Raw genomic sequence first — 12,881 nt, forward strand, 5'->3', positions numbered from 1 at the left:
AAATAAGTCAATCTAATTGCTCGGTAGTTTTAAACTTTTGCACTCAGTTTAATTAAAAATCTTTCGCAAAAACGCCTTCATAATTTAAGTTATTACAAAAGAAAAATTCTGAATTGGGTCAATTTGACCGATTGGTAGTTTTAGTCTTAAGTTATCGTTTGAAAGCATGATTATAAGAGACGAAAGTTTGGAGTTTTTAATGATAATAATGAAAGTGTTTTCTATAAAAGAATGGTAAGTTTGGAATAGTTGATTTACGTTTATCTGAAATTCAGATTGTTTTGATCAAGTAATTTTAAAACATAAAATACTTGTGAAATTACAAAAAAGAATTGGAATTAAAGAGAAGATTAGGAGATATAATTATTCGTTGATACATAGGATACAGAAGACAATAAAGAAAATTGTCTGGTGTATCAATTAAGAATAAGGAATAATGAATCTTGTAGTTTTTATGTTTTTATGAAATTCCACTAAAATACGTCGAATGTCCTTGACATTTGTATTTAATACGAAATGTTCAAAATTTTCATAAATTGATTACATTCAATGTAGACCTATACGAAGCTTCTTATCGATGTAATCATTTCCTATTTATCAATTTATATAAAAATATAAAGAAGAAGAAACAGTAATAATCACTATCAAAAACTAGATTACATTTAGCAACAATGTAATTTATTACTATTCTTTTCTGCTTCTTTTCCCTTCATTGTCTTATGTTTTTTCCCCTAATTCGTATTATATTGTATCTACTATATACATACTTGTAATATGTAATAGTTCTAATATTGCACTAATATCATCATTATTTACGTTATGCACAACTACTGACACAAAGTTGAATATATAATAATGAAATAATGCGAGAAGTAACTTTTATTTTATGACGTCAACATTGTACGAAATTAACATATTTCATTTTAAAACAACATTTTCACAATAAAATAAAAATATACAGTACAGAAAAGAAATTAATATCCTTAAGCAATGATTGTTTGTATATATCGATTAATTTGTTATATGATATTTTTTTTAATCTATAGAATGTAACAGTAAAATTATATAAAATAAAAATATAAATTCTGTATTACTAATATAAAATTGAAATGCATTCAGTCCTTAAGGAAGTGAGAGTGTAGCGATGAAATATTTACGTCTGACTGCCGGCTGACTTATACTACTGTATACCATCTTAAGCCGCGGCTGCTGTTTTTTTTACAAATGAACGAACCACGTGAAAGCATCAGAAGTCTGTTTTTCTTCAACCATCACAGCCAGAAAAGCTTAATATTGTAATTTTTTGTTACAGAAACAACGAAAACTGCAGTGAAAAATTCGAAAAATATAAGAAATTTAAGAAGCACTGTACTCACCTACAAGATATTTTTATGAGAGAAATATAAAAACTACAAAGAGAACCGAAATTTTATTTATTTTCTAATATCTTCTATTTTCTATAAAAAAAATATAAACTATTTTGTTTAAAGCAAATCGAGAATTTTGATTTTAATTACGACATTCCTTTTTGTCGACAAATATTTGACTAGATTTATCATTAACACTGATATGTCTTTTTATGAACATGAGAAATACTAAATATTCGTAAGAAAATATATTGCATTTCAATATCGAAGAAACAGTATCTCGGTTGTCGAATTATGTGCAGACGTTTTGGTAAAGTTAATTTTAATATAACAAATATGTATGATCTCAATGATATAATACAAATCAAATGAAACACCACCACTTGCTCTCCATTTAAATCAGTCACTCAAAATTAATTTGATGGGTAATGTTTCGAGTAAATGCGTCCCAGGTGAGATTAATCTTAAGCCTTGCAACCTCGAGAGAATTAATTAATAATCCGCGCAATTTCACGATATACATACTATATAATTTATTTCTCCAGATAGTATACTGCATATTATAATAAAAGGATTAACTGATGAAAGCACCGAAGAAAAGTAGTAGTGTAAAGTCATTAGTAGCAATTAAATATTGTTTCCTAAGGTGGTAAAGTTAATATTAAGTACTTATATAGAGAATAGATATATAATAGGAATGTACAGAGAATACAGAGAAACATTTTCATTTGGTAGGATATTATAAATGGAAACTGCATGCATACTGCCATCAATTATTTGCGTTGCATTTGTCACTCTAAAAATGTTTACGAATAACACAAAAACAGAAAATTCACGAGATTCAATGCAAATAAATAGCTTGGTAAATGTTTGCGACATATTTGTAAAATAAATAAAGAATACCATGAATGACTAAAAATTTCGTTGACGAGATCATTTCGTTTTAATATCGAAACGCTACGTATCTCTATGTTTAAAATGTTTATTTCCGTTATGAAAAGGTAATTATTCTAAAACTATTCTTATATAGTTATTATTACAAAAATTTAGAACGTAATGAAAAATTAAAATATTTGCTATAATGGTTGTCCGAGAACTGTAAAACATCCTATATAGTTTTTAAACTTTTACTTGGTAATTCCCTGCACTGAAAGTCAAGAGATAATTTAGTTTCGGCGTGAAACTCTTACTTGGTTGACTTATAAAGTTTGCAGAATAAAGAAAAGTTGAAATATAAGTGAATTATAATTTTTAGTCTGAAAACAAATAAACGTAATATTCATGTTTTCCAAGATACAGTAAGTACGTATAGAAACGAAATATCCTTAGTAGACTGTAAATCATTATGCAAATGTTTATTTTCATTCATTAGTTAAGAAAAAGAGCAAAGCAAGGAAAAAATAAAATCTGTACATACTATAAATGAATAAATATCTGCAAGCCATTCATTATTATGTGATAGCTTTATTTTTTACAGCACAATCTTTATTAATTAACACACTTTCATGGATACATTGATACAGTTTCAAATGCATGATATGTAGCAATTCTATCTATATCATCGTTTTCCGTTTAATATTCACGTTTCATAATTATATTCGTCGCTTCATCAATATACCGAACGTTTTCTAGTTTAATTAATTGCATGTCAAACGTTGAATGCCGAAGATAGAAGGCACCCGGTATTTGGAATTATCAATCGGTCCGAAGGCAACGACTAGTCAGAACCTGCCATAATCTGCTCTGATAAGAACCTTAGAATTAACGACCCATCATTGTCCACGCAATATTGTAGCTGGAAACAGCAGCTTAATAGATCGGATTATCAGCGGTAGTTAATCATCTCAAAGCCTCGTGGCCAGGTGGTCCGTGTAGGTTAACAGGTTCCTGCTGCCTCATTGATAGTCGAACCAAACGCACCGTGTTAATATTTGATCCTAATTTAATACGCTAAATGCGCCCTAATTAAACGGCAATAAAATCATCAGAAAATTTCAAACTCATCAATAAACAGTCAACGGTAAGATTTATAATGTGACAAAATCAGATTTTATATTTTATAAAAAAAAAAGTGAAGAATTGTAATAAATTCGAAATATATGTATATAAGATCTGATATGTAAAATTCAACACAACAAGCAATATTACTTGATACAAATAATAACGAATTTATTTTGCATAGAGAGTAGGTCAAGTATTTTAAGGAAATTTGTGTGAAGTATTTTAATGTTTCGCATAGGCATTGCAGTATTGTTAATATTTAAATATATATATATATATACATCGAGTGATATGGCAAACAAAGTGTTAAATCAGAATTGAAAGCTTTAATATAGCTACAGTATTAAAAAATTGTTATTGATTTAATGCTTACATTTTTTATGTATAATTTATTAGTTTATCCTCCGGTATTGATATTATTTTTCATCAACTTATTCTTAATGGTTTATTCTTCATTATTGGTACAATTTTCCATGAAATCCTCAAAAGTCTGACGTCATTATCCATTAGAGATACATACTCGCTTAAAAGTCTAACTTATTGTATTTCAGTAAATTTTACAACTTTAAAAACGCACTAGTTTTAGTGCACTATATGTGAATAAAAATATTCATTAATAACAAACCTAAATTCATAATATAGAATACAGAACATTTAATTTGTAGTCATAATATAGAATTTTGTAATGGAAACAATAATTATTATTAGTACTAATATTAATACTTGAGTAACAAGTGATACAGTAACAAGTAACTAAATCTGTTTATATAATACCAATACGCCAATAGATGATCTTTTTTGTAATAAGTAATACGATCGTTAAAATTTGAACATAATATCAATCTATTATCTTTTCATTCGGATTTTGAAGAATACAATGTATCCTGGAGGTATTTATAATCAATGCAATCAATTTAAATTGTTTGTCCTTTTGCATTTCTTTAGTATTTGTTCATATCGCACGAAAATCTATTTCTTCATCTTCCGTAAGTTTTTCATCCTTTAAATCCAATTATAAACGAAGTAAGAAGTAAAAACGTTAGATAGTTCGGCATGAAATTTAAACGGAAAAGGTATAGCTGCAAGCAGGGAAAGATGGCAGTTTCTGTCGACTCACCAGATATTGAGGAACTTTTCGCGCACCTTCCGCTTCATGCTGTCGCTCTTCCGACGATACTGCAATCTGCGGCAAGAATCCGCGTAGATAGGCTCTGGAAGCTGTTTGTAGAAACCTGAAAGTGACAACAAGCTGGTAATTGAACCGGAAACTTCGACAACATTTTGCAAATTAAATCTTGATGGGGAAAAAAGTTAATTTTACAGGCAATTTAATACGCAGTATTGATTAATAACCTGAGACCAAGTATTACGATTAAAGGGGGGAATACAACAATACTTCGAAAGAATTTAATTAGAGTATGATCATGAAATTATCAATTTTCATGTATTAGTTACATTTAATCTTCGCAAAATAAAATTATCTAACATCGTGAATTGTGAAATTTAATCTTGAACTTTGTCTGATAATACAATACAATGCTTGTCAAAACAATTAGAAACGATGGAAAATGAAAGTAAATTGAATTCTAGGTAGTTTAGAAAATATTTCTCATTTTAGATTTATTGCATTTTTAAAAGAAAGTATCATTAAAAGCATTACCAATATACTTAAGTTCAAAATAATATTTACAATATTTTTTTAGAATCATTTTTTCAGTAAATCTTTTTAGGATCATATTTTTTAATCAGTAAAATAATTAATCCAAGTATTAAATAAACTGAGAAAATCTATATATATTATAATATAATATAATATGCACATATTTTAACATGTATTAATCATAAAGAAAACATTTACTGTACTTAACGAAGAGTTTTTAACGTAAAACAAAAGTGTCATGTTTATTAATGCCAGAGAAAAATTTTGTAACCTTTCAGTTTATGAACATGTTTCCTCCACAATCGCCGTCAATTTTAACATATTCGTTTTTATGGCGTCAGGTAATATGTTCATTCGTGACGGGTTAAAAGCAATACTAAAGAAAAATCTCTTATTATTTGAGCTGAGAGAGAGAATAATTTTTCATCGTTTATACGTATAATTCACTTTTTAACAAAGTTTTTAGTCAAAATACGTAAAACGTGACACGTATTAAGAAATGTACATTTAAATAATAACATTTCTTATCAAAAGAAACAAACAAAAATATAAGCTCCATATCCAATCTTATTTAAAAACTTCCAATCAAATTAAAGAAATTTCATTCCACACAATATAACTTTTTACATGCGGCAATTCTTTCGCCATACACATCCATAATTTTCTAATAAAATATTGATCAAATATTTGGCTGTATTAAATAGAAATTATAAACGAATCAAAGAATATGACCTCTTTATTCGAATATTTCATGAATAATTACGTCACCTCAAATTTGATATTGAATATAGAATTTTACAATTTTACTTTACCAAGTAAAATGGAGACCGTAAGTCACCTTTCGAGTATTTTTCCGACAAAGAACGGAAGGGAAAGTACAAAGGAAAAAGCTGAAAAATGATATGGCTACAGCACAAGTATCGAGGAATTGAAGACGTGAGAAAGAAAGAAAATTTCGGGGTCAAGCTTGCTCGCGAACTCGTAGAGAAACCTTGTATCTATATATGCGTTTGGCTAGGAACCGAAGATAGGAATAGCTGGGACGGTTCCTTGCACGGACAAATATTTATTCAGCGGTAGGCGTATTCAGCCTGGTCGATGTTTATTCGCGCGTATATCCATCGTCCCTGTCAGATCATCAGCGGCGGATTGATTTTTCAATCGCTTGGAAATTTCGCAAATTTTTCGAAAAGCCCAACATTTTTAAAGGTAAATCTAACTTTCTGCCCACAAAAGAACACAGGGGGAATATGGAAATCAGATTACGAGGAAAGACCCGAATTTATTGAAAAACCATTCGAGATATGAATCCTACCTCGATTTTTCGAACTGGAATGAAATATCGAATCAGCTTATAAGCTTTTGTGTGTTTTGAAACAATGAAATTTTTCATAGGAAGCACGACAGCGAGTCAACGTTATTAAATTTGAATTTCTACATGTTCTTGTAATTTAATTATTATTAAGCATCGAGTTTTATTAATCTCTTTACGGGTTTATTTAATTCGGTACCAATTCACCAAAATATTATTATTCGCATTTAATTGAAAATCAACATTTTTACTTTATTCCTACAAATTTAATTTATAGACACGAGAAATTTTCATTTTGAATTATTTTTAATTTGATTAATAATTTTTGATGAATTATATAGAAATTTATATTTAGATTTCATTAAAATGGTATGCGAAATAAAAATATTGGTTGTTCTAATTTCGCATGTCAATAGCAGCCGTCTCGCGGTAGTGGAAGTTTCGTATTCCCGGTAGAAAATTAAGAGAAAGCTTGCTTTGTATTGTACGACTTGAAAAGCCGCCGGCGAAGCTCAGAACATTTAGAATCCAGTCGTTTGTATTTTTCTTCTATTCGCCACGCAGGTCTTTGGCCAGCTGAGCCGCTTCGAGCGCGGCGTGTTTGTGCACCGAAAAAGCTATCAGGTGATTGCACGGTTAAATTGCGAAAACAAGTTGCACTCTTTATCTCTTCGCGCTTTCTAAACTTCAGCTTTTGTAGAGTTTTCTGTGGGGTCGGATTCAACGTCGGAATTACCGAAAAAGCTAAACCAAGTGGCTTGCATCATTTTCGTTTTATTGGAACAATGAATAACTAAAGAGTAAAAGAAAATGAGGGAACTATTGAGGTTTTCTTTCAAAAGTTTTTGCATATTTGCAAGATTTAATTGGCATCGTAATTATGAATTAATAGAAAACATTGGACATGATAAAATACCCTTTTATTTTATTTTATAAGAACTGGTTTGTCTGTACGTTTTTGGAAATACAAATAATCCAGAGATACCCCAAGATTTTGGAAATATGCATATTTTTTATACCATTTCTATACAGTAATGTTTAAAAATTTTTCCGGAAATTTTTGACATTAAAAGTTCCTTATCTTCATGATGAATTCTCCATTTTTTACTGTGATAGTTCTAATCTACTGATTAAGATGTCACTTCTAATTGAATTCAATTAATAAAAAAAGTTCACATATTGACTTTTATATAAATAATTATCAATAGTAATGAAAGAAAATTTATTACATTACATTTGTTCAATTACTTTATATTTTCTGATCTATGGTTAATGCAATCTTTTATTCACAGTTATAAATCCCATATTTTCTGATACGTATAGTATATTTCAAATAAAAATATAATGACAAGTATCGAAAATTGTTGACTTTAAAGGAAAATCTCATCTTTAATATTACTTTAACAAGTACACTCGCCTAAAGAAGTTATAAATGGGGACTCTGGCATTTATTTCAGATACATTTCATTTAATTCAGTATTGAAATTTATACATTTATTTCAATATTGAATCTCCAGAACTCTACACAATAATAGATTCAATGAAACTCAATACTGTTTCATTTTATTGTAGGTCGAATGGAATCGTTGCTGAAAAAAATTAATTTTTGTTGAACTTTGATTTTTATGCACAAAGAATATGAATTTGAACCAATATTCTTCGTACTGTTACTAATCAACACTGCAGAGAACTAATTTTCTCAAAAATAATTAAATCTTTGTTTTATTATTAATTTAGTATTAAATTCCTTAACAGACGGAATTATTTACACATTATAGTTTTTTGTACCGTGAACCAAACAATTATTAAAAACATGGGGAATCTTAATAGTAACTTGTAATTTCTATAAAATATAGAATACAACAAATTTTCAAATTTTAAAATCGTCGTTTTCGAAATAATACATTTGGAAACGTTACGTTTAATTCTGACGTCTTCGCGAACGTATAACATCACCAAACTAAAATTACTAGAATATTCAATAAGGGCGTACAAACGTAATGGACTTGCATTTAGAATTCACGCTTCTCCACAGCGTTTCAATTGCTTCCGTTTACAAACACCCACGTTTCTGTGACCTTTCTTTATCCTCGAGGTTAGTGGAACTACTCTCAAAGTTTGTGCATCGATTTCCGTTACACCTTGTAAATGCTTTATTATTAGACTACGAATTTTCAAACGAATTCATAGTTCTGCAAATTAAAATCATACAAACAGAAATGAACTAAATGTCTACTTCCCTCGTTAAAAAATGCCTACATTAACCATAATACGAATATTTACATTAACCACAACTTCTGTATCTCCAATTAAATCTTCATTTTTAATCATATATTATACGATTTTATTTTGCATAATTTTTCTGTTCCTTCATTTCCTTCATATTTTTGAGTAATCACTAGGTGTAATATGTACAGTAAACATGGTGTTATCAACACCAACATCATTATTGTTACAGCAATCATCATCCTCATCATCATCATCATCATCATCATCGTCATCGTCATCGTCATCGTCGTCATCATCATTAATAAAATTTGTTTATTTTTATTACATACATATTAAACCCCGTCAAACGATAGTTTTTACAGTGTCCCATACAGAAATGAGAAAATTGCGAAACTTACTCAGCCAATTGAGCTGGTCGTTGTGTTCCAATTTGTTCTTGAAACTATCGACCTGCCGCTTGAGTTCACGAAGAGCGAAGGATGGTGACGCGTATAGAGCTTCTTGCTGCTCCCGAAGTTGCCGTTCCAAGGCCGCCACACGTCTTTCGAGAGCCCACAGCACTTCCGCCTCGATCACCCCCGACGAGGCCGGATGCGCTCCGACGATCTTGAAGAGAGGAAACACGTTTTACTGTTACGCTCGAATATCCACGTGAGAACGAAGACGTAGTAATTACTACTAATTGGTACACTGCTGGATAATGCGCTACAACGATTAAAGGGAAGCACTTAACGAATACGCTGCCGGTTGACAATTTCGAATCATTCCGTACGTTAGCGGAGATACGGATACGGTCGTTTAGTCAACACACTTGGAGGACTGATTTTGCCATCCGAATTTGATCCATTGAATAAAGCAAACTAATAAGTAGTAATAGTAGAAATGGAATTTTGAAAATGTAGAAGCAATTAATGCGTTTCTGATTTGTGTCACATGTTTGTGACGATCAACATTTTGTATCTTACGTGGAGAAAATCAAATTATTTTTAGGCGTGTTTGTATGTAAAATTGTAACGCATCGTGTGAGGCGCAGGACATGAGTTTTTAAATTGAGTAAATAGGAAATATGTTGCAAAGATTGATATATAAATCGTGCTAAATATAAAGTCTTGTGAAATGTAATGAGTAATAGCTTCTAGCCTTTATGTTTTGAACATATTTCGGAATTTCGTATTTGTTACAATACTATTATGAACGAAGTATAATTAGATTTTGAAAAATATAATTTAAAATACACCGTTTTAAATTTAGCACAAATGTTACTTGAATAGTTTTTACATATTTAGAATAATTATAGTAGCAATGAGTAAAAGGCATTTATTATTGTCACGATTTACTATTTTAGCCAACAGCTTGGAAAACAAAGAACAAACAAAATACCAAACAAAGCATTCGTGATAGAATATGATTTATTAATTTTTTTATTTCTCAATGAACAATATTAAAAGAAATACGCTACTTTTTATACCTAAGAAATTTTGCCTTATAAGTGGTTAAAAAAGGGTATAATGTACCTTAATTTTAATAAACCTCGTCGGTGAAGAATTTCGAAAATTATTAATCGATAGTTATAGCTAATTATTAGTTAAAGTGATTAATTAGCGGGTAGTGTCATGGTTTCATTGGAATATTCTGTACTTGATTTTGTGAACCACGTACACGGGATACCATTTCAAGGAAATCTTAGATTACATTATTTAATAAGGAAAGTTAGGAAATGATTTGCATTGAAGAGAACAGGTGTGCATGATATCTGTATCGTTACCTGAAGAACATACGGTGAGTCGTGCGTGTTCGCCGGCAAATTAGTTGAAATGTTTAAGAGCTTGTCCCCCTTGCGAAGCTTCACGATGTCCAGAGGACCAGCCTTTGCCGCATTTCTAAAAAATTCTGTAACAGAAAATATAATTCATATGAATAAACCCTGTTGTAAAAAGTTAACATATTGTGAACGTTATCTACCAGATGGTTACTAACACTTCCGTTAGTGCTACTTCTGGGAAAAATTGCTAGTTACAGTTTAAGGTTCAAATTTTTTAAATTGTACATAATATAATACATATTTTTGTATACACAGAGTATTTGTACCAATTGGGACAGGCTATAACTCTGTTCCTGTTGAAGTTAGAAAAAATTCATGAAGAATATCTTTGCACTATTTAACAAGCTTTCTTGTATTATAATACTAGCTTATTCATAATTGCATTGATGCAGCTGGAAAATTACTTACTGACACATTTGTTTAAACGTCACGTGTTATTACTGTAATACATTCATACATGTTGCATTCATATGCTTCCCATAAAACTGTGTCAAACTTAAAATCGGATTAATAAAACGTAAACTTTATGTTAGCATTTCTGTAGGATAAAAAGGTACTAGAAATTCAATGTGCACGTGGAATTAAATTGATTCAGACAATGCATTCCAGTTAATTGAGTTATTTTGATAATTAATTTTTATATGGTGCCATATTCATGTTTCAATTCACGAACAATTTATATATAACGTTTTAAAAGTGAAATATTGTTTTCCAATATTTCCCAATTTTACATCTAGTTTTTAAAATTCTGTTTTTACATCAATCGTAAATTATACAGATCACTTTTTCATTCATTCAGATTCATAAATGGACGTTAAAAATGTTTCCCTACAGCCCGTTATTTGTAAGTATTTTAATAATGTAGTTTCTACTAAAAATCGTCGAATAATAAAATACATTTACAAGGCTATGAAACAAGTACCACGGACTTTTTAATTTTTCCCCGTTCCAATTTCAGTGATTCATTGAATGTTTTAATATTCGACAAAATGGAAATCCGATATCACCTTATATTGATATTGCACGAACAGTGAAAGGACTTACACTTAAATATTTACCGGTTTAATGCCACGATAATATAATGATAAAGAAATTCGCGTGCGTATTCACGGTTACAACTACATAAACTTATTAAAAAATGAAACGTTTTCAAATAAGAAAATATAATTATTGAATTAAGTATAACTAACAAACTGAGTAAACTATAGCTGTATTCACTATTAAAAACAAGAAGCTTGTAAAATCTTTAAATATCTTCAAGCATCATTAAGGCATATTTATATTTCTTAGCTCCAACTATACTGACAATTGAAAATTGTTTGAATCATAAAAATATTTTGTTGTAAATATAACATTTACTGTATATTGAATATGACAAGACACAAGATAAGATAATAAAAGATCTCAATCTTGATTAATGATAAAAAGAGTTGTACAGAAAAAGAATTGAATGGTATAAGAAAATTTAACAATCAGTGCACGTTATTTTTGTTTCTTTCATGAAAAAATGTAAGGATGTATTTTCCTTAATAAAACAGAAATCGATACCTTGAAACGGTTTATAAGAAAAAATACAGCAGTAACCAAATCAGTGACTTGTGGGACATCTGATATTATTAATTATCAAATTTAATAATAGTGAAGGAAATTTAATAATTTTTTATTGACACTTGACGGGTCAGCAACATATTAATTATTTTTGTTTCAAGTAGCCATAACCATGTTTTTTAGCATTGTAAAACTTGGTAAATTTAATGTTTTATTAAAATTCTCTAAAAATAATGGTAAAAAATACTGTCTCTTACAAGAGTTACACTAATTTTTCTAAGAAAAGGAAAATTTCTAAAATACCTAATACCAAGAAAAATATGGCTGGTCAAGTGTTAATAATAAACAGAGATTTTAAGAGAGAACAGAAGTTATTTTTAACTGGAAAGATAATTTTTCATTTTTTAAAAATTATATTATTGAAGTAATATTCTATCCTTTACATCTATCAATACTTTATGAAACATCATATCCCAGTATACATGTTCACAAATCAGTATGAAACTAATTTGATCACGTTGATATTTCCCCTGGATTGTTATCAAAGCTTCAATGACTAAATTACCAATACTTCAGTAGTATAGCATACCAATGGTCATACATTCGACATAAAAGAAACAACGCCCGTTTTTCTCGCTGAAACCAGATAAAGACTGCCATGAAAACATGATATCATTATAAAGCAAGTGTAAGAGAATTACATACAGTAAATCATTACCATTAAATATCATAAAATAATAATTTTTAAAAAATTAAATAATCATTATAGAACGCATTTCATTTCATTATTACAGGTGTAGCTTTAATCTAAAGAATATGTACAATGTATAAAATAATATAATTCCGAAATAATTTTTATTATTACTGTAAGTTTTGCATAGGCAATAGAATTTTTCTTATTTCGCCGTATTACACCCAAACAATAAGGAAATTTTTTTTTAA

At 29.3% G+C, this 12,881-nt stretch overlaps 1 protein-coding gene across 8 annotated transcripts in view; it reads right to left on the reverse strand.

Annotated features, from left to right (window-relative positions):
• Window positions 1–12,881, reverse strand: part of Pde9 (phosphodiesterase 9) — a 265,907-nt gene that overhangs the window by 36,404 nt on the left and 216,622 nt on the right. For all 8 annotated transcript variants that reach the window (XM_076367845.1, XM_076367850.1, XM_076367847.1 and 5 more), the window contains 3 exons: window positions 10,335–10,459; window positions 8,968–9,175; window positions 4,486–4,600 (listed from right to left, as the gene is read on the reverse strand). In XM_076367845.1, the coding sequence (XP_076223960.1) occupies window positions 4,486–4,600; window positions 8,968–9,175; window positions 10,335–10,459 (448 nt within the window). The remainder of the gene's footprint in view (window positions 1–4,485; window positions 4,601–8,967; window positions 9,176–10,334; window positions 10,460–12,881) is intronic.

The sequence above is a fragment of the Nomia melanderi genome, chromosome 5 (assembly GCF_051020985.1).
Source record: "Nomia melanderi isolate GNS246 chromosome 5, iyNomMela1, whole genome shotgun sequence".
Lineage (NCBI taxonomy): Eukaryota > Metazoa > Arthropoda > Insecta > Hymenoptera > Halictidae > Nomia > Nomia melanderi.